Below are 22,660 nucleotides of genomic sequence, written 5' to 3'. Positions count from 1 at the left end.
ATAATTCAGTAAAAAGCAAAATATGGTCACAGTTTTAAAAGGAGCTATAATAATTTAATAACTTGTGAGGTAGAATTGTACAGCCTGCTCACAATTAAGAGGATGCTTTTACTTTTTCAAATGGACTGGATTTTAAGTTTAAATTCAACATAGTTTCAGGTTCTGCACTTGCTACTGAGTCTCCCTTCATATGGGGTGGATTGGCTGTATTCACTTTAAAAACAAACACTTGTTCTTCCTTGTTGCTGTTTAAGAGAGTCCATATATGGGAAATTGAGCAACTAAGTCTGCCCAAAGTGCTGTAATGCACAGAGTAAATAAATGAGAAGTAGGTGGGAAAAATAAATATTTTTCTCTAATCTTTATTATTGTCACTTCAGGTGTTTGTAGAAACAGCAGATAAAAAACTTTTCAGACCTGAATGTTGATGGTGTCTATTTAATAGCTCTTTAGCAGCAGCACTTTGCATTTTGAAGTCGTCTTCTGTAACAAAAAGCTTAAAAATCCTTTAAAAAGAGAACTTATAATTACAGGAAAAAACTCGTGGTTGTTATATGTGTCCTGGTCAGGGCCCCATTTTGTTACACGTTGTACCTGTACATGTAATGCAGAGATGGCCATTGCCCCAAATAGCTTGCAGTCGAAGTATAAATTGGGAGACAGCAAACTAGTGAAGAGTGAGGAGGCCCAGGTAACAGTAAAATGATTAGTGTAAAAAAGCAGCTCAGCTGCCTAGGGCTGGTCTACACTTGGGGGGGGGAAGGTCGATCTAAGATAAGCAACTTAAGCTACGTGAAGTTGAAGTATCTTAGATCGAGTTACCTACAGTCCTCACGGTGCGGGATCGACGTCCGCGGCTCCCCCTTTCAACTCCACTACCGCCATTCGCGTTGGTGGAGTTCCGGAGTCAACAGGAGCGCGTTTGAGGATCGATATATCGCGTCTCATCTAGATGCAGTATTGATCCCCGAGAAATCAGTTGCTACCCGCTGATACAGCCAGTAGTGAAGACGTACCCCTAGACTCCCCTTTCCCACTCACTCACATGGACACGTGTACTTTTGTTTTGCTCTTAGCATTTTCCAGTGTCTTCAGTAATGGCTTTTCCATGGAGTCTTAATGAAAGAGAGTTCACTGGCAATTTTGTTTAAATTCAGAGTTATGCCATTACTGGGATAACTTCCCAGCTATTAGATTTGATAAGCATATTAGGAATATTTCTCTTACCAGTGTCCATATGCAGAAAGAGAGAGGAGGTCCTTACCTCCAAATAGCAGTGAACTCTTGAGTTCTAGTCCCAACCCTGATGCTGACTTCCTCTATGTCCTTGAACAAGTCACTCAATTTTTCTGTGCCTCTGTTTCCCTGTATCTAAAATTGGGAGTAATAGTAGTCAGCCATCTACCTTCTTCCTCCCAGGGGTACTGAGAGGAGAGAAAGCTTTATCCACCTGTGTCTCGTGAAGGCTAAATACTTTTCCAGGAATAACTTCCTAAAGACAAGAATTTAAAATCAATCATTTTTCCACCCCAACAGATTTTGAAGCAAGTTTTATACGACTGATTGACAAAGTGACCAATGGCTCTAGGATTGAGATAAACCAAACAGGTAAACTCTCTTCTTCTCTGTTCCTTTCTTCCATGGTATGTCACTTGGAGCTGGGAGACGGGACCTGCTTGCTGGAGGTAGACAGATTAGATGGTGATCTGTTTCCAGAGGACCAAGTGTTAAATACACAAATGCTCTGAGATGAGTCAGAAAGAGCCAAAGCCAGGAAGTTCTAAAACAGTGATTCACATTCCATTAAGTTTGCTTTCTTCTATAATGCTGTGGCTCAGAGAAATATGAATCAGTCATAACTTGGAATTTTCTGGGAGGGGAATTCTTGGTTTGTGTCACAACTTGAATTAGTGGCAATGATTCACTAGGTGGTTGTAGTCCTTCTGATGGGTTGCCTGCATTAGGAATTGCTGCACTGGTGTAATTACTCCAGCATAGCTACTACATGGGTGCTGTTGCTAGTGATTTTAGTTGAGATGAGATGACTCTGCTTAACTCAAGACTGTAGCCAACCGAGGTGAACCCTTGATGATGTAATATAACATCACTAAAATTAACTTTAAATAAAAATAAAGGCTACAATGCAGTTTCCTCTTCCTCCTCTAGTATAAAAAAACAGGGGTAAGTTGTGCCAGTGTAAGCCCCATCTAACATCTGTCTAGGGCATCTGCATTGATGCATGTGCACAGATACAGAAATCTCTAATGTAGGGAAGCCCTGAGTTAGTACTGACCTTATGCTCCTTATGCAAAGGAGATACAAGCATCACTCTTTTTGTTTTATGTCCCATATAAAGGAGTCCTTGCCCTCTTCTTGCTTTTGCAGGGGCAACTACTAGAATATACCTCCTCTGGGTCAGTCTTGCCATATTAGTTCCTATTGACTACAGTGTGAACTATGCTTGCACAGAATCAGGCTTGCACAGAATCAGTAAGGCAGCTCACCTACCAGCGTGAACTCCATGCTGAGATTGCCATGTCTACGGGGCCAGTAATAACTCAGCTGCCTTGGAAGGTGAAAGCTGCTAGTGTAGTGTTCATTGGTCCTGATGATGGTAATTGATAGATCCCTTAGGTAAAACAGATACACAGTGTTAAAACCTGGCCCTCCTATTCCTCTGTCCTGGAGTGCCTGGAGCTGCAGAATGAGTTGCTGAGGTAAGTGGGGTTGAGAGGAGTGCGTGGGAATTGCTGCCCGCCCCTGTTGTAAATTCTGCTCTGTCCAGGAATTGACCCACTGTGGACATCATTTGTATCAGTGTGTTACCCTTCCTTAGTTTCTAGTGTGGTAATGACACTTGTTGTTGTTGTTGTTGTTTTTTTCTCTCTAAAGGTACCACCCTATATTATCAGCCTGGCCTTCTGTACGGGGGGGTGTTGGAACATGACTGCAGCCCCCATCGTAGTATTGGCTATTATTTGGAAAGTCTGCTCTGCTTGGCGCCTTTCATGAAACATCCATTAAAAATCGTCCTCAGGGGAGTAACAAACGATCAAGTAGACCCTTCAGTAAGTAACAAAACGTCATTAAGTGCCCTGACAACTCTTTTCTTCTTTCCATCGACAGAAACCCCCACTATATTTTTAAGTAGATTTCACCACACACTATGCTACGTTATGTCTCGGGAGCCATCAAATTAATCAGGAAGTAAACACCACGTTTCAGTCAGTGTATTCTCCTTCAGCATTTAGACAAGACAGAATTGGGATCAGAGAAGCTAGAAATGGAAGAGACTTTTTAGATCTGTACCAGGGTTTTACTGATCCAGCATCACACCCTGACACTGCCCTACTTTTCCCTTTTGGGGGCTTCTCAAAAACTACACCCAGCCAGTTGCAAGTCAACTATCCCCCCTTTTTGGGGGGGTGTGTGTGTGTGTCTGGTTTATTTAAGCAATATCTTAGTTCAGCTATTAGCATAAATCAAAATAAATCTTTCCCCCACTCCACAGTTCTTTTATCCCCTTGCTGGGCTCAACAGCTCTTTCCAAGACCGTAAGAACATAAGTGCTGCCATACTGGATGAGACATGATCTAGCCCAGTATCCTGTGTCCCACAGAGGCCAAAATCAGAACTTCAGGGGGAGTGTACAGAACAAGGCAGTTGGAGTGATCCATCCTTGTTTTCCCCTCCTGGTTTCTGGCAGTCAGAGTTTTAGGGTTTCCCCAAGCATGGGGTTGTGTGTGCCCCCTGTGACAAGATCATAGGGCCAGTTTTTAAATATGCAGATAGGCACCAAGTGAGATTTCATAAGTGTCTCGTTGGCTAACTTCTACTGATTTAGAAAGAAATGCAGGGAAAAACCAAGAGGGAAAGAAGAATATAACAAAGGGAAGTAGAGCAGACACGAGCAGGGGAACATGACAGAAGATGAGGAAGAAGGGAGATTACAACACCGAGAAATAAGGGTTGGTGGGTGACAAGGTAACACTGCAGACAAACATAAAATGAAGGTGTCACGGAGTCTGGGGAAATCTGGCCCTGCACCCCTCTTCCTGGACCCCACAGTGACTTTTAGCCAGCCAGTAAAACAGAAGGTTTATTGGACAACAGGAACGCAGGTTACAGCAGAGCTTGCAGGCACAGTCAGGACCCCTCCATCGAGTCCTTCTGGGCTTTCAGGGTGCTTGGATCCTAGCTAGGATACCCTGAATTCCGCCCCACAGCCCCAAACCCAAACTGACCTGCCTCTCCTCCCGCCAGCTGAACCCTTTGACCAGCTTCTTGGGCAAAGGTGCTGACCCCCCTCCTCCCTGCCTGGCTCAGGTTACAGGCTTAAAGATCCTGTCCCTCACCTAAAGACATCCCCTGCTCTCCCATCCCCCACACCGACAGCCCCTACTCCATCACAGAAGGGAAAGACCACTGAAAGACAGTGAGACCAAAATACAGCAAAAGGCAAAAAAATGGAAAAAGTGAAAGATGGAAGAATCAAAGCAAGGTAGACAGGACAGCTGTTTATAGAACATCTAATGCCAAAATATCCATGAATGGTTTCATTCTGTTTCTGCTCATATGACTCCCTTCAGATTATTGCAGTTATGGCACTTGCCATTCCAGCCCCGCTCTGCACCTTCCCCTACCCCTGCATCCTGGTCCGATCGCTAGCTTCTAACCCAGTTTCTGTCTTCAGTTCTGTGCTGCTGCTGCTGCTTCTCATTCTTTCCTGGGCAATCCTTCTAGGCTTCACATTGGGCCCTGCCATTTGTCCCCCCACCAAGTTTGCTTTTCCTAATCTTAAGGATGAAAGAGGTTGATTCTCCAGAGTACTTTTAAAAGAGGAAATAGTCTCTAAAGTTTTGAGGGGCTGTTTCTGTGAAGTAGGAATGCTTATTGTTTGCATTGTGCAGAATTATACTGATGCTAAAGTGAAGCCCACAGTTCATTTGAAACAAAGGTCATGCAACAGTAATTCAATTATAGTAGCAAAAGTGCTGTACATAATTTACTTAGCTGCCTTACAGTTACAAGCCAGTTTGCAGAAAGAAAACAGCCTAATTGTTCAGAAAGAAGCTAATAAGAACACAAGTTCAAATGGCTCTTTGAAATTAGCCACAGTTGCCATGAATTGCATTAGTGACAGTTCAGTGCTCCATCTAAATAGTCTTATTATGGAAGAGGGATGAGGAAAACATACGGGTAAAAATGCTGAGGTAATGTCAGTTTAAAAACTATTGGCTGTGAGAAAACTAGTGTTTTCTTTCAAATGTACGTTGGAGACTGCCATCCTTCCTGTGATTAGATTAAAGGGATCCTTTCAGCTGGAAATCTAACCAGTTTAAAAATGCACTGAGTACAGTTGCAGATGTTAGACTGGCCCTTCAGTCCCCAGCCAGTATTTATGGTTTACAACTATGTTTTCTTGTTATTTTAAAAAAATGTTTTATTTTCCTTGTTCCTTTGTAAGTATCCATACAAATGGGAGGGGAAATGGAAAAGTGGGTATTACTGCTCTGTGGAGAAAGGTAATTCCATTTCATGGAGGATTTTAATCTTTTAAAAAAAATCCCATTTGGAATGGAGAAAAAAAATTGAACTTCTCTGTGTAGGAGAATGGAGTACCAGGTCTGGGACAGTACATTTGGTGGGCTGCCACAGACCCTGGGAGACCCAGTCTACTGAGGAGAAATGGTCTTTGGGAGTCAGTTGTTCTCAGCTCCCTGTTGGCACACCAGATTTGCTGCTGAAGAGCCAAGAACCTGAAAGGCCAAGCTTCTCAGCAGGCTGCCAGGCGGGTGAGCTGCCAGGAAACCTGGAACAGTGTGACTCTAGCAGAATCGCACAATCTCCGCAAAACGTTTTAATTTAGACAATTTGGCATTCTCTGATGGAAGAACGTTCTATCAGAGAATTTCCAAAGAGCGTTACTAGTTATACACAACAGGCTGTCAAATGGCACAGAATGAAATTGAAATAAGAAATGTTTTTTTCTCATCTTTCATTTTCTGCTATTTTAGATATTCATCGAACCAATAATGTTTAAAAAAAAAAATCAAAGGCAATTTTATTTTAAATTGCCCCTCTTTAACTGTGATGGAGAAAATCTTCCCTATAGAATTCACTGGGCAAGAGCACGCGAACTTGAATGCTGTTTTCAAGTAAGCTTTGACACACGTCTAAACATTTAGGCCTGATTCAGGAAAACACATCCTTGTTGAGATGAGGCTTAGGCCTTGTGTGTACACAGACATTGCACCAGTTCAACTAAAGTTGATCTAAAAATCCAAGTGCTAGTTAAACTCATGCAAACCCCTTGCATGGACACCCTTGCATTGGTCAACTTACTGGCATAAGCCAGGTTTAAGAGTGTCTCTGCAAGGTTTTTCACTTGTTTTAACTAAAATTATTTAAAAATACCCCTCTTGTCACACCAGTGCAATTGTGTGTGTGTCAACTAGGTCTTAAACAAGTGCTTCAATGCTGTTCTGAATAGACTTCTTTGGGGGTAAATATAGTTTTAGTCTTAAATGGACTTGGTTTTTGATTATTTTATAAGCAGATGGTTCCTGGAGCTGTGCGTGGAAAAGCTATAGTGGACATTTGTCCAAAAAATGGTGTTCTAGTTTATCCATCTGCATGTCTGGCTCCAAGACTCAGTCTGTTTATTAAAAAGAGCAAATTAACTTTAACATATTATAGATAGTTTAAAATTTGCTTTTAAAAAATGCTTTCCCCCACTGTAATTAGCATGAGAAGAGAATCTCTCCATCACAGTTTAATATGTGGACAAGAAAGAGAGCAGCCTCTGTGTATTGAGGAAGCTTTTTCCATTGTAGTTGTCAATGGGATGTTATCGTTTTTTGTGAGCTAACATCTTTACGCTGGAGTTGGCTGGCCTGAGCTGAGTGGGAAGCTTCCCCAAGTGAGTAAAACCAATCTCATCGTCACCTGCAGAATCAGCTTTCATTGTAAAAATCAACCACCCCCAAACGCCTTGATCCCAGCCTTTACAGCTATGAAGTAAATCTTAAAGCATTAACCAAGGTCACTGTTGTGGCTAGGGCAGTTGCTGCTGTTACACTGTCAGGCCTGTAGGGGAAACCCCACTCATTCTGTCTCAGTTCAGCTGCAGAGCAAGTGAGTCGGAGGAGCAGCTGCAACAGTCCCTGCTGATTCCTCCAGCTCTCTATACTGGGCAGGTGAACAAGAAGAATGAAGATCATTTGCTCATCTGGTTCACCTCCCCTGGGCCAGGCTTATTCCCTCCCTGTCCCTTGCTATCCTCACAGTGTTTCGCCCAGGCCAGGCCTGGAGCATTCCTGCTCCTGATACCTTTCAGTTGCCTTCCATGGCTGACCTGAGCTGCAGCCTCTGGCTGAGCTCTAGCTGTTTTCTCCCTTGGCCTAGGAATGGGAGCATCAGATGCCTGGCTTCTTATCTCTCTCCAACGGAGGGCCAAAGACTTCACCATATCCAATAAGTCTTCCCTAAGCAAGGGGAGAAGGGCTACAGCAGAAATTCCTCCTCCTACCAGGGAAGATGCTACTAGTGGAGCAGATGGGAGGAGAGGTTATACCTTCCATAAGTGGAGGACTTGTGGAAAGACTCCTCTGGGCTATGGATCTGGCCCATAGTGCCTTAGATGCAAAAGCATCTTTCTGACTGTGCGCACACACATACCGATCATCCATCACTGGGGTGAAACAAACAGCTGTTTAGCAGCAGGCAGCAACACTGTCTAACCGTTGGCAGGAAATGGAGGATACTGAAGCCAATTGAACTGCAGGGAAAATGTTCCAGGCTGGATGGATGCTGAACCCAGATATTGACAACCCCCACTGTTGCAAGTGACATGACTGAGAGTTTTATTTAAGTTTTACATGTTACCAGAAAGGCAGCATCCCTAGCTGCAGAGTGCTCCTAACACCGTGTTGGTGTATTAAGAGAAATGGCAGAATTTCCCTTCCCACTCTCTCTCCTGGGTCACCAAGGCTATGCTCTACAATAGTCTGGATTTTGCATGGTGGTCTGACCAGGCCTGCCACTTCTTATCTTGTGAGATTTGCCAAACTCACATCTAGAGTTGGTGTAGCTACAGACCACTCAAAATACCCGTGCATAACTCAGATGGGCAACATGCCTCTTTATGAAGTGGAGGAGATGGCATCTCACCAATACAACATTCAAACAAGGGGAAAACAGATTGGGATTATCCTGACGTACTGCAAATGTATCGTGGCTGCAGTAATCTGATTTTAAAATGTATACCCATAACAATTCCTTAACCTCATCTGGGTTCTTAAGTGCTAACATAAGATTTGGGTTCCAGGACTTCATAATTGAAATGTTGTTCACACTGGCATGAAGTAGATTATACAGGGTTCTAGCTGGGGAGCAATTAAAAAGCAAACCCTCCAATAATCTGTTTAAATTCAACATCTGGTGGTAATCCCCTCTTAAAAACATAAAAACAAAATTTTTCCTGCTGACTTTTTGTCCTTTTCTGTTTTCTAAATCCTATTTTCCTGTGTTTCTATTGCTGCAGGAACCAGTCTGACTCTCTGCCAACATGCCAGCATTATCTGTGTTAGCAGAGATAGGCACTGTGTTGAGGAGGGTTTTAACTAATGGCTGTCTAGGAGAAGGAGGATTGCCTATCGTGGGGGGTTACTTTGGTTGTCGTCTCATTAAAATGATGTACATTACTGGCAAATGAATAGCCTTTTAAAATGATTTTGCTTTCTGAATACAATCAAAGGAAAAATGACGAAACATTTGGTCACAAGTGCTAACCTGTAAGTGTAACCACTGGAGAGAGGTTTTAATTCTGGCAGCATTTTTGTAATGCAGTCCTGAGTTTTGTTATGGCTGCCAAACCTTGGTAGACCATGACAGTGTATTGCGGTTTACAACTAAGGCTCTGGTGATGGAACATCTCCCATCCAAGGGTGCTCTGGAGGAGGGATGGTTGTGTGATTTAAGGCACTAGACAGGGATATAGAAGATCTAGGTTCAATCCTCAGCTTTGCTCAGACTTGTGTGACCTTGGGCAAAACCCTTAATCTGTCTGTGTCATGGGAATAATAGCCCTTCTTTGGCCCCATCACTTGTCTTTTCTATTTAGATTGTAAATTCTTCGGGAGAAGGACAGTCTTTTTTATGTGTCTGTGCAGTGCCCAGTACAATTCTGATCTTGTTTGGGGACTACAGTATTACAATAATTCTTGCAGTTGTTGAAGACGAACTTGGACTTTAAGCTGATTTGGTCCCATGGTGCGGTCATAACATGCCTTGCCCATAGTTACCTCCCCCAGGAAATATTTTGTACCCAGTGGATTGCAAAAGGGGGTTTCCTAGCTTGCACAGTGGAACTGTGCTTTTTACCAGAACTAGAACACTTTCTTAAAAGTGAAGCATTGTGTAACTCTCATGTAACCCAGATAACTTGTCAGGATTTCAAGAGGACTTTCAGAACTTTAGGCATCTGTGTGTGTATACATAAACAAAACCATGCTAAAAAAATCATATTTGATTATCTGGATCATGATGTTCATGCACAAGGGGGCTGAATTAAAGGTCACAGGCAACCTTAATTATGTCATTTCCTAACTTTAGTCCTCGACTTTGCAAGTCTAACATTCTTTTATTATAGTTTTTTGCATGTATCATCCTAGGTTTTTAAAAAACAAAACTCAAAAACAAATTCTATCATGTGGCATCATATCAACACCCACATTGCTCAGAAATAGGGTTTGAACCTTTAGATCCACATAGAAAATGTCTGCCAGTTGAGCTAGCAGAATAACTGATAGCAGAAGTAGGTTGCAATCATCTATGTGGGCCAGCTACTAGCTGGAGATGGGGTGCTTTTTTGCTAGAGGATTTCACAGATATTTGCTGCCAGCCGAGGACTGGGGAGACTCTGGAATCTGGGTTCCATTACAGATTCTAGAGGGGAGTGGGTTATAGTGGTCACAGACCACCTGGCCTGTCCTAGTCGTGTCTCTTCCAATCCCATTGTCACTCTCCTTACCCGGACAGTCCCAGTTTTCCTCTGGGGGCTTCGTGTCTGAATTCCAGTCTCCCCTCATCTATCTCTGGTCATTCTCTCTGCTGCTCTCCAAGGTATGGCTCTTGTCCTCTGCATTCCATTCAGGTAGCTTCCTCAATGTTGCCTGAGCGCCAGGAGGAGGAGCTTTGAGAGCAAAGAACAGATGGTCTCCCTGCTCTTAATTCTGATGCCCAGTGCCACAACTGCCAAGAGCAGCAATTGCAGGGAAGGTCCTCCTCAGCCGTCGACTTGGAGCATGCCCAGTGCAGACAGACTGTTCAGAGGACTGCCAACTCTTAAGTCTCTGCTGAACATATCCAAACCGAAACTATTCCCAGGCTCATAACTTGGCCAAAATTGGGGGCTGTTTTCCCACAGAACCAGCAGGAGGAACATCCCAACACCAGGGTGAGCTCCCCGCCATCGTCCCCCTGCCTGATTTCAGGTCCCTGCTCCAAAGTCTGGAGGTGCTAAGGGTTCTTAAAGAAATGGTTGTAAGAATTTAACGTGGACAAAATGTTTTTCTTTAACCTCATTCTGAAAAGCAGCTACATTGTTTTTGCTGCAACTTTCAAACAGTTGAAAGTGCACACATCTGGCATGGGAAATTTCAGTCCAAACAGTTAAAGTTTGGGCAGAGTTATAAGCAACTGAAAACATGGTCTTATAATGAGATGTTTCAGGCAACCTTAATAGTAGGCAGCACCATCAGCTGTGCCTATAATATGTATGTATTGCTTAGTCTGGAGGGCCTGTCCCTGTTAGACTGCTCGTAATTGACTATCCTTTAAAAACCTTTACATGATTCTTTAACTCTCTTTGAACATAAATATTGCCTGTTTCATTTCATGGTAGTAAAGAGGTTGGCGCTTGTGCTTTATTCTAGGTGGATGTACTTAAGGCAACAGCTTTGCCCTTGCTGAAAAAATTTGGAATCGATGGTGAAGGTTTTGAACTGAAGGTACTAATTTTTAATGTTGGCTGAAATGACATTTTGCCCTGGTTCACACAGGGCTATGTGTTTCCTGCCCTGTTCTGTCTTTAGGAGATGGACTATCATTACTAGGTTTCAGTAAATGTGTTACTAGAATTTTTTTGCCTGTCTTGTTGGCCTTTTAGTGCTTTAGCAAATCCAGACTCCAGGAGTGTTCAGTGGGGGAGAAAAGCCAAGATTATTAAGTGCGAGAGGTTGGAAGATGGCAATAATAGTCATTCTCCTTCCTCTCCATGTTCTGCTGCCTCCCCCAAAAAGGTCGGCATCATTTCCTCCTCTTCAATCCATTCAGTTTCCATCTCCCTTTGCTTACACTTCTGACCCCTAGGTACTGATAGTGGGATTGTCTCTCTCTTTCCCCCATCCCTTACCACTCGTGCAGACAGACAACCACTGAATCCACAGTCTTATGCAAATTCAGGGCTGCCTCCAATTTGGGGAGGCATCTCCGTCACAATCCACTAATTATTGTACCTTTGGCAGATCCCAAAATGTGGGTCTGTGCTGGGTCAGGGATTGGGTAAGGAGAAGAAATTGTGGTCCCTCCAAACTTAACCTTATTTAAAGAAAACAAAACAAACACCCTTCCTCGCTGTTTCCTGCCATACAGGAGTTCCTAACTATTAGCTGACTTTTTTTTATTATCTACTTAGTGTGCACGTGAGTTAATTATTTAAAATATTTGCTGTTTCTGACAGACTGAAACATCTGTATCCTTGTTGCTTTCTGTTTGGTTAATGAGGATGAGTTGGGGATTTGATTTAGTCCTTTGCATGCTCAGCATCTGAGAATCTTCATTAAATTCCTTCAGAAGCAAGTTATTTCTCCAGCACCAATGCACAGAGCTGCTTTTATTATCCCTTTCACTTAATGTTCAATGGAGATTTCTCGGTGGCAGGCATTGTCCATCCTATTTTAAATTAGACAGAGAATGATCTTTACCTCTTGGTGTCAATTAGCTCTAGGATCGCCATAGGTGTTAGCGTTGCCCTTCCTGGATTCATGTGACACTGGCCTCTACTGTTAATGTTCTAGTATAAGTGGAATAGAAGTCATCTGTTTGAATTTGTAGATGTCGTCTTTCATTTGTTTGCTAACCTGTTTGCTCCTTTTTTTTTTTACTGTGGTGGCCAGATAACTAGAAGAGGAATGCCCCCCAAAGGAGGTGGGGAGGTGACATTTGCCTGTCCAGTTAGGAAAGTCTTGCAACCCATTCAGTCCACAGACCCTGGCAAAATCAAACGGATCAGAGGAACAGCGTATCTTTTTTTTTTCCCCCTCTGTGTTTCTTTTCATTAACCTTCTGCGGATAGCAATTTATCATGTGGTTCAGCTTACCCCAGAGTAATATAGATACGTATTGTTGTGCTTATCATGCAAGTTATTGGATTGCAACATAACAGTATGAAGTCCTTATCCAGAACTCAACAGGAAACAAGTAAATAAAAAATGAAAACAGATGAGAAGGGTGGGGTGTTTTTTTTTTTGTTTTTTTTTTTTTTTTTTACCAGAAATGCTTAAGTAGCAAGGAAAATAGAAATGCTTTCCCATCACTTACTCCTTCTTCAGCATGGAAGACTGGACTAGATGACCTCTTGCGGTCCCTTCCAACTCTACATCTGTATGATTCTGTGTCTTGTAGCAATACCAAAAAGAGAACCTCACTATTAGATTTATTTAAAAAAGAACAAAAAACCTTAGTTGGTTTATTGTAAGTTGACCTGTTAGGCTCCTTTCTTTTAATAATGATTCATACTAAATGTGTGTAGGGTGAGAGCCTAAATTTAAGCTCAGTTTGTACCGCACAGCACACACATTCATTTATGCCTCTTCTGTGTTACTAGTATAGTCTGTTAACTCTTAGACCTCGAATAAAACAGTCTGGGATGGAAGTGGATGATGTGTAATGCAAGGGAAATGGTACACTATGGCAAAATACAAGCTCAGACTGTGCAAGCATATGGAGCAGACCCTCATGTTTAGGGCTTTCTTTCCTCTTGTTTTTCACACTGTATCTTCCTCAAACCTTCTGTTCCTGTCGTATTAAGACAATAAGAAGTTCACTCAATCAGAAGTGTAGTTATTCTCTTCCCTGTGGGGGAAACAGTGTTGGAGTTCACTCCCATGAGCTCCTGCTCTCCTTGAATATTGTGTAACTTGTAGCTCATATGTAACTATAAATTTAAAAAAAAAAAAAAGGTCCCAAACAGTCCACTTTCCATTAGCCTGAAGGGAAAGCTGGAACAGAGACAGGTTTCCTGCCAGAGGCATTAACTTACAGTGCATTCACCTTTTACTTGTGCACTTTCTCGTTATCTCCCTTGTGATGTACACGAGAATGGATCACTTTGTCCAGAATCTCAGATTGCAGCGTTGGGATTGGTACATTCTCACCAGACTAAGAGAGTCTGATTTAGTCATATACTGTAAGATCAACAAGGATGCAGCTAGGTGTTTGATTGCATTCCACTCTTTGTCACAGTCTTTCCAGAACAGTGACTTGCATGAAGAGAACAGTTTCTCCGTGCCTCTCTCAGCTCCACCCTTTATTTTTATACTTTTTGTCACTTCACACACAGATACATGGTCATAATCTTAACATCCCCTTTTCCTTTCTTGCCCATTTCAATGCACCATCACAGGTCAGCTACACCGGAATTGGCCCTCCCCTTTTTAAATCTGGCCTTTCTTTTTTATTTCCTTGAGCTTGCTCACTCTTATCAGACTCAGTACCAGGGTGTTGCCTCTGTCAAGCCAGATGAAAAGCAATATTGTTCAAGTGTAGTGAGAAGCTGTTTCTCCAGCATTTTGCTTTCTATCCGTCGGGAAGAACATGAATATTCTGGGCTTTTGATTATGGGTTTCTCCCCAACATACAGTGGGGCAATATTGCTTCCTTGAAACTATGGATAGAGCAATCACTGTTACGGCTTTAATGGCAAAATCTGAAATATTTTAAAAAGCATGGAAGGAGGCCATTGGAGATGAACACCACTTCCATGACTGGGGATCATTTTGGAGAGAGGAAGTCTTTGTTTAAAGATTTGGTACCCCACTTCTGTAACGGTGAGAGAGATCTGAAACCCTCTCCCCTAGTGGAGGTCCTCCAGCAAACCCCGGGAAAACCAGAGTTCACTTTGTTGCTGTTTCTAAGGCACAAAAACAAGCAGAACCCCACCCACCCCACCAGCCCTTTAAAAGGGTAGGACAAAACCACAACCATTCAGGCCTGCACACATTAAAAAAAGCAAAAGGTAATGAAGCCCTTTTTAAAAAATATCCTTTGAAGGTCACCTTATAAGACGAGTTTGCTTAGTTATAATGGGGGAGAGGTCTTCTGTACAGGCGTCACTGTCAAAATCAGAGAATTATAAAAAGATGTGTAAAAAGCAATAAGAATGCTTGCAGCTATAGAAAAGTATAAATTCAGGTTGAAAGACGGGCTGGCGTCCATGAGTGGACATAGATTGCAAAGCCAAATATCCAGAAGAATGTATTGAAACCTCTTTGTGCACTAGCCATCTTTCTGGTTTAAAGTACCTTCCTATTATAATAAATTCCTTGACTTCATAACATAGGTATTCTGTCAGAGTGTCGCCACAGATAGCAAACAGAATCGTGGATTCAGCAAGAAGCATCCTGAATAAGTTTATACCAGATATTTATATCTACACAGATCACATGAAGGGGACCAGTTCTGGAAAGTAAGTATTGAGAATTCCAAGGAATCTAACTTAAAATCGTACTAATGTTTTTTTAAGTTTGATATTTTTAAGTTTGATAAAGTATGCTGTCAAGTTTGATAGTGCATTTAATCTTTAGGACCTGGTCATCTCTTTTGCTGTTTAATGAACGAGTCTTTACAAGAAAAATGAAATACAATATTTTGAGGACTTGCACAATCAAGTATCTAGATTTACGTAGTGTGCTTCTTAACTATGCAATGTAACATTACAGTACATCCAATTAAGGTAACATTTCCCTGAGTGCATTCTTGGGTGTTTAATTTGTTGTTTTAGTCTAGCACTGCATATAAGGTATGACAAAAGTTCAGTGAATGGAGTAGGTATGGTGTGAAGGCTCCGATTCAAATCCGATTATAGCCTTTTTGTTGGAAATGGTAATACCTGCAGGGTGAGACCAAACAATTTAAATAAAGCAAAACTCATTACTGACCTATACGTGGTAACTTTTTTCCCCATACACTTCAATTGTGAAGTCTAATGCCTAGGAACTGAATATGAGAGGGCATGTAAAAGTCATTATACTAATACGTTTTATTGATCTGATTTATTAGCAAAACGTGAACGTGAAGCAAGGTGGAGATATTGTAGTTCTGACATAGCATGACAAACTGAGGAATTGTTTTGTTAAGACCTGCCAATTTTCAGTAACTTGTCATTTGTGGTTGAAGGTGGAGGAAACCTTGAATAATTGTCTCTAGCCTTTCCTGTTTCTAATATGCACAACACCCCGAACAAACACTGTTCCAGTCATTTTCTCTTTCACTTGATTAAACGATGCACTTCTTTTTTTAGTTGTTGGTGACCACAGGGAAGGGGAAGTGCTTTAATTGAAAACAGGCTGGTAATTGGAAGACAACGGAATGAAAGGGTATTGTGCACGGTTATGTGGTGGCATGAATGATCGCCTGCAAAACTGTTTCTTTCTCCAAAAGATTAAAAAGGCCAGTGTGTTGTAAACACTGTAAAGGACATATGAACTTTTGTTTTAGCGGTGACGCCTATTGTACGTCATGAAAACTGTGCCATGTTGTTGTATGCATGCCCAGGAGTCCTGCTGAAGTCTAAGGGAGCCCTGTACATGCATCTAAGGACAGAACGTGGTCCTCACACAGTTCTTTAGTATAGATTTGTAGTTGGTAAAATAGCATCATCACAATAATATACTTAATACCGTAGTCAGTGTGCCCTGCTTGCATCTCTTCCTTAACGACCAGGTCTTTCTTCTAGTGGCTCCCTTTTGCCAACTTTCTTGCCAGAGCTTGCATTCTTAGAATGGCTTCCCACTTAATGTTTGCCAAGTACCTTCCCCCGCCACATCAGAAAATTCTGTCCAGCTCCATAAGCCCACAATTTGCTCTCTTCTGTGATTTCTCTCTGAGTCTTCTGTTGCAAGTGCTTTGGGGCCCAGAGTCTGACAAGTTGTGGGTAGGAATGGTGGCTTAGTGGATGGGGCATTGGGTTGGGACTTAAGAGAAGTAGGCTTTGTTTGCAGCTCAGCCACAAGACAGCCTGTGTGACCTTGGGCAAGTCATTTGATCCAGTCTGTGCCTCGATTCCCCACCTGTAAAATGAGGATGATATTTCCCTAGTTCATAAGGGTGTTGAGGATAAAATCCTTAAATAGTCTTGAAGCTCTTAGACATTGTGGTGATGTGGACCATATAAGTGCCCAGCTTGGTGGGTGCATTTTATCCCACGTTTGGCACTTTGTACATGTAAACTGCATGTAAATCAAATACTTTGTGTTGGATTTTCAGAAATGTTAAATATCCACAACTCCAGTCATAGCCGCTGGGAACTGCCAAGGGCTCAGCAGCTGAAAAGTGAAGTCCTTTATTTTACAGTGCCTTTGAGTCAGAACCGCTCAAAGCTCTTTACATTAGATTATGGATAAAAATTCAAAAGCATCTAACAAGGTGCTTCTAATGAGTTAGGCTGCTGTCACCCCTGAAAATGGAATTTAAGTGATTTGGAAAGTGTTACCCTATAGCTGGTTATGTTTGCAAGTCTAAAAATCTGCAGAGAATAGTTGTTGACTATAACCTACTTTATGTGAGATGATTGCTTGTTTCAGACAGTTCCTTAGAAACTATGTTCTTTTCTGTCATTCCACCATACTTCACTTAATGCTGCTGGAGACTAGGTATTGTGGCTCAAGGTATTAACAGTAAGCCAAAGTTGTGAACCCTTTCACTTTTGGGGCAGGATTTTACCTGACAGCAAAGTGGTAAAAAGAAGTGAACGGAGTCAAACTCCTTTTAGACAGGTCTGCATTGTAAAATACTATGGCATTTGGCACCTGGGTTGACAGCCTTTGCAGAGAAGGGTTAAGGACTTAATGGGCCTGGATACTGAACTCCCCTCATTCTTACAAATGAGGTTCCTCAGTCTTGGTTGGCACAAATTAGCAAGGTAGCATGTGGAAACCTGCCCTGTCATTTCCAGCATTGTCCTTGTCTTGTGGATAAATAGGATTGGCAGTGACTAATCAAGCACATGTGCACCATCCTGGATTTTGACTTCCATGGTAAAAAGGATTGCGGAATCCCTTCCTCTATGCCAGCATCTTCAGGAAATCCATCATCTTAGCCTCTTTCACAACCTCTATAAAGCACCTCTGAAAAGGGGAGCAAGAAATCCTTTGAGCTGTATTCCTCTGTTTGTGTGTCTGGGGACCTGCACCAGAAAGTTCATCAATGCAAATGGTAGCAGATGCCCTTTGCAACTACAAGAGGAATCAGATCTTCATTTGTGTGAGCCAAATCCATTATCACCCTGTGCAGGTTTTGCTAATTTATGAAAGCTAGAGAGCATGTTTACTAACAGAGCATTGTCATGGTTGCTAGCCACCAAGAAATGATGTCCTTTGGCATTGTTCCCATCTTACTTTCCAGATGCTCTTTCTGTCTCTGTTCCAACTAGAAGGGTAAGAAGAAAGGACATGTCTTAATATACTTCCCACGTCGCTCTGCAAACACAGATAGTTAGTTAGATATGGGTAGGATCACTACTGTCGTGCAATTCCTTGTGCATTCCATACACTCTTGAAACTCCCTTTTGGGAGGATCTAGATGATGCTGTTCTGCAGTAGTGCTGGCAAGTAAGCTTTCATAAAAAGAAATGGATCTTCTCCATTTGACTGGGTGGAGAGAATTAGGAGCAGAGTGGCATCCTGCATAAGCCCCCTAACTAGCAACAACCAGAGAATATATTTGTGCAGCTTCAGTGTGTAGCACTTCCTTTGTTGCTGTAATGAGCTGTATTCAGCTGGCCAAGAATGCATCAGTTTAATTCTTCATGGCCTGCTGCTGGGACGTGCGATCTGTGAGGTTGTGGGTGGGGAGAAAGCAATACAGGTGCTTTCTCCTGGGGGGCTGGGGTGGAGAAGCTGAGTAGTGGTTCAGCAGCAGTGCGTGGTAGAATGTGGCTGACTTTACTGCTTTGCTCGTCAGGTCAGCATGGGCTGGCAGTACCTCATTGTGCTCATTAGGGACTTGTCCTCTTGTGCTATGGCCGCCTGAATCCTCCACAAGTTCTTGAGGGAGCCACACCTTCTCCTTCTCAATTGAAGGGAATAGTAGGGTGATGCAGGGTCTCTGACAGGAAGAAGTAAATTAAGGGTCCTGTCAAAGAACAATCCCCTCACGGGGGGGTGGGGGCAGAGTGGGGAGTGAGTGAGTAGTTCAGCTAAGAAGGTGAGTGAGGTGAAATAGGGGGCGAAAGAGGTGTGTTAAAAATCCTGGAGTGTAAAATTCAGAGGTGGGGATGAGGTGGGGGTTGGAAATAGGAGTAAATGAAAAGTGGAAACATGGATTGCTTAACTCTAGGAGGAATTTGAGTTTCCTAATTGACTCCTGTAGTTGAAGGAAATTCAAATGGAATCTCTCCTCCTTTCCTCACACCCCAGACAAGCAATTAAAACTGAACTCCCATTCATACCAGAGAACCTTTCCTCATTGACTATTTACCAGCCAATCTCCATACGGGGGCCTCTCTTGAGCAGAGATTGCCACTGAGAAATCGTGCCAGGCTGTGGCATAATTGTCTGCAGCAATTAGGATTGAATGGCATGTAATTTACTCAAACTGAATTCAGAAAAGATTAAACTGTTAGTCATTTGATTTGTCTTGTTGTATCCCTCCTTTGAGCAATCATTTACCTGTTTCTATACCTCCCACCCTCAAGATCTTCTTTTGAGAGAACAGTTTAAAGCAAATTGCATTCATGGCTAAGGAAACAGGCTTTGATTTTTGTCTGTCAGGTGTGAGATGCGGTACCACAAGTTCTTTTTTGTGTCTGTGTTCATGAGCTTTTTCTCAGCCTTGTGATTCGTGAATTAGCAACTGGAGACTTATAGCTTGTGAGTTCATTTTGCTTGTCATATGTGAGCCATTAGAAATGAGAACAAGGCAAAAGTTCTCCTTTTCAGACCCTTAAAGTGATACAGAAAACTCCCTCCAAACTCTGAGCAGAGTAAAGGCTATGAATATGCTGGTCGGTGGCAGAGAATGCTGCTTTATTTGTCACCCGTGTGAACACACATACTTTGAGATTCTTAGGAAGTTGCTATTAGTGATGTCAGGTGGCTTGTGCATTCATCTACATCGGCATTTCTCAGCCCTTTCAGATTGGTGATCCCTTATTCAAAGGCAAAAATTTTCACGATCCTCTTACTTTTATAATAAATTTATCAGTGACAGCAAGCGTATATAATTTATTTGCCTTTGTGTTTCAAGTCATTGACAGAGAATACTTGATCTTCAAGGGAAAGGATGTGCAAGGAGTGAGGGATAGAGATTGGCTTTGCTTGAGGTTGCAATATAAAATTTCAATGCCCCCTGTCCCCCCAGATTGCCCTTCATGACATCTCTCCACCCCTGAAGTTGCAACCCACTAGTTGAAAAACACTGGTCTAGACAATGCACTTTTTTTGTGAGTTTGCTGCTAGAATTCTCCATCGTGATCATGTATGGAGTGTTTGTTGTAGATCATGCATATTCTTCTGAAACAATAACTTCTTGCCATCATTCTGAGCCCTGGGAGTTTCAGGTGCAAAATCATCCTTAGTGCCATTTTTGTGAACAAACTACATATTTTGACTGTCCTACAGCAGTCAATGGTGCTTTCTTTTCCTAGCAGAACTACATCTTGTCAGGCATTCAGGAGCTATAATAAACCCAAGGGGCATTAGAAGTATTGAGGAGGTGCACACTGTGTAGTTTGGCTGCATAGCTCTCGTGCTCTGTGTTTGGTATGGAGGCGTTCCTTGCTGTTAGGTCAGTAATAATGAATTTAGATTTACACCATTCTGATGAAACGGCCTGAGTAGTGGAGAGGGAATTCCAGTGGCACTTTCCCTAGTTCATGTGTTGTAGGAAAACTTACACATTGAGGAGAGTTAAGCTAACTTTATTAACAGCCATTTGCCAGTTTTCTTCTAAAGTTTAAAATGAGACAACTGTATGAATAAAAGACAAAGGATATTGTTTGGACTTCTCAGTAAACTGTGCTCAGCTATCTCTGGATTTCTGAAATAAGGTGGGTGGGGCAATACATTTTATTGGACCAACTTCGCTGGTGAAAGGGGAACAGGCTTTGAGCCACACAGAGCTCTTCTTTAGGCTTTCTGGTAAGACAAACCCCACCTTCACACCTGCAGTAAAATAAAGTAGCTTTGTGTATTGGCATTATTCTGGGCTTCGTGGTAAGAGGATTCTGCCACAAATAGAAGTTATGGAATTCTTCTATATAAGTGATGCTTTGACCTGTTGGCTTAAAGTGGAAACAATCAAGGAGAACTGGTGAATAATACAGGATTAAAGTATTAATTACTTGCCTCTGGTGCCACATTTGTATTCTGATCTTGCCAAATTTGGAAGCATCCTTCCAAATAGAGTTTGGCATCGTAGGGAATGTTTGTTTTGTTTTTGATTGCAAATGAGGTGGAAACAGTAATCAGAGAGATGAAATGAACATATAAAGACTATTCATGTTAGGCTTGGGAATGGCAGCGATATACCCAGCATAATAACAGGCAGCTTTTGGCTTGGTTTAATCCTGAAATGCTGTTAGAGTAACCAATTATTCAGTGCAAGTCAAGTAGCCTCCTAGCAGAGAGATCTGTATGAGAGAGTTAAAATAAACTCGTTTCTTCCTTTTAGCTCTTCACATACTGTAATCAGATACATCCTTCAGTTCTGTCATTGTCTTTCAGGTCTCCAGGTTTTGGCCTGTCCCTTGTCGCAGAAACCACCAATGGCACTTTTCTGGGTGCTGAACTGGCATCTAATCCCCAGGGCCAGGGAACTGCTGTACTCCCGGAAGAGCTCGGCCTGAACTGTGCAAAGCTGCTGCTTGAGGAGATTTACAGAGTAAGTAGCCAAAGTATTCTCTCTTTCACTGTCCTGTGGATGTAGCTGGAGGAAAGGTAGTGTGCAAGGGGAATTGCTTTCATTTGAAGCATGTTTCTGTCACATCTAGCCTTTTGTTGAACATCAAGTAGCAGTTTACTGCTCTAAAAACACAAATTAAGGGTTTTATTTTTCTAGAATAATAAGCGTAGTTAATATAGGAAGTATATTAAATTGCATTCAGACAGCCATTTTCTCCCCTGGATTTATTGAAGCAGCCATCTTTGTATATGTTGGTGTACATAAATGTGGGACAGCGGCTGATTCAGGTAGTTGATAATCAGATATAGAACTGCCTGCTTTGCATCCAGCCAAAGAAGTGACCTGTGTCTGTTGCTATCTTAATCAGCGTGTGAAGAACGTTGTTGGTGGATCTTGTCCTCCTCACCCTGTGGTGGACACCATTAAAAGTAAATGACTTGTAAAAAGCAAAAGTCACAATATTGACTATACAGCGAGATGTCCCACATATACAATGTGTACCAGGGTGAGTCATTTGGGGGACAGAACTTTCTGATTGCGGGCCCCAAGTATTCTCCACCTCTGTCCAAAAACAACTGAGCTGCTTTTGTTGGACTGGCTGTAAAAAGCTTGTCTCTGTTGTGTTGTCATGAGCTTTTTCACCTGAGCAAATGTAATAATTCTTTTTAATGAGAGAATGAGATTGCTGCAGGGTCAATGCCCAGAAACAAACAAACAAAAAAAGTCTCTCAAGTGTGAAACGTTGCCGGAGATACAGGAGAGTTGTAATGTGCATCCTAGCAGAACTACTACATGCTGTATTTGAAAATCCATCTACATTTTGCTTTTAAAAAAAAAATTGGTTGCTTAGCAGTTGAGTCGACTTGCCCAAAATAACCACAGTGATTAGGCCAAAGGATGACATCTGAGATGCTGCGTTACTGCACAAAATTGAAGTCATATCAGCCACAGCAGAAAGCCTCCCTGGACTGCTTTGTGCTTAGGGATCCTGTTTGAAAAAAGCCTAGAAAGCACTTAGTAGGATCCTTTTGAGATATAGCTATGTCAGACTGAAAGAGGAGTTCAGGGCCACTGGGTTGGTGGCCTAGTGTCAGGGCTTCCTCTCTTCAGTTGGACTGGAAGCATTGGGCATCTGGCTCCCTCAGCCTCTTGGGGCCAAGGTAAAAGGAAGAAGATACAATATGTATAACGTGTTTATAGTGGCCTCTATGCAGTAGTCTCATTAGCAACTGCCTGAACAATGAGTCTTATTTGTGGTTAATATGAGCAAAATAAGTGAACGGGAGGCGTGGAAGGGAGTACATGAAAGCCTCAGGGGGCCTCATTTGGAATATCTAGATCAGTGGTTCTCAACTGTGGGTCTAGGGTTCTCAACTGGAAGGCCACAAACCAGTTTCAGGGGGGCCACAAAGCAGGGCCAGCATTAGACTGGCTGTGGCCTCGGGCAGAAAGCTCAGAGCCCCAAAGCCCCTGCTCC

The 22,660-nt window shown here is 42.4% G+C and overlaps 1 protein-coding gene across 1 annotated transcript in view; it reads left to right on the top strand.

Annotated features, from left to right (window-relative positions):
* Positions 1–22,660, top strand: part of RCL1 (RNA terminal phosphate cyclase like 1) — a 43,613-nt gene that overhangs the window by 5,789 nt on the left and 15,164 nt on the right. Inside the window, exons 2-7 of the mRNA XM_032777876.2 lie at positions 1,537–1,608; positions 2,893–3,068; positions 10,938–11,012; positions 12,180–12,304; positions 14,624–14,749; positions 21,006–21,162. Of these exons, the coding sequence (XP_032633767.1) occupies positions 1,537–1,608; positions 2,893–3,068; positions 10,938–11,012; positions 12,180–12,304; positions 14,624–14,749; positions 21,006–21,162 (731 nt within the window). The remainder of the gene's footprint in view (positions 1–1,536; positions 1,609–2,892; positions 3,069–10,937; positions 11,013–12,179; positions 12,305–14,623; positions 14,750–21,005; positions 21,163–22,660) is intronic.

This window comes from Chelonoidis abingdonii, chromosome 6 (genome assembly GCF_003597395.2).
Source record: "Chelonoidis abingdonii isolate Lonesome George chromosome 6, CheloAbing_2.0, whole genome shotgun sequence".
Lineage (NCBI taxonomy): Eukaryota > Metazoa > Chordata > Testudines > Testudinidae > Chelonoidis > Chelonoidis abingdonii.
The sequence above is the reverse complement of the archived record's forward strand: the minus strand, read 5'-3'. Positions and strand labels throughout refer to the sequence as shown.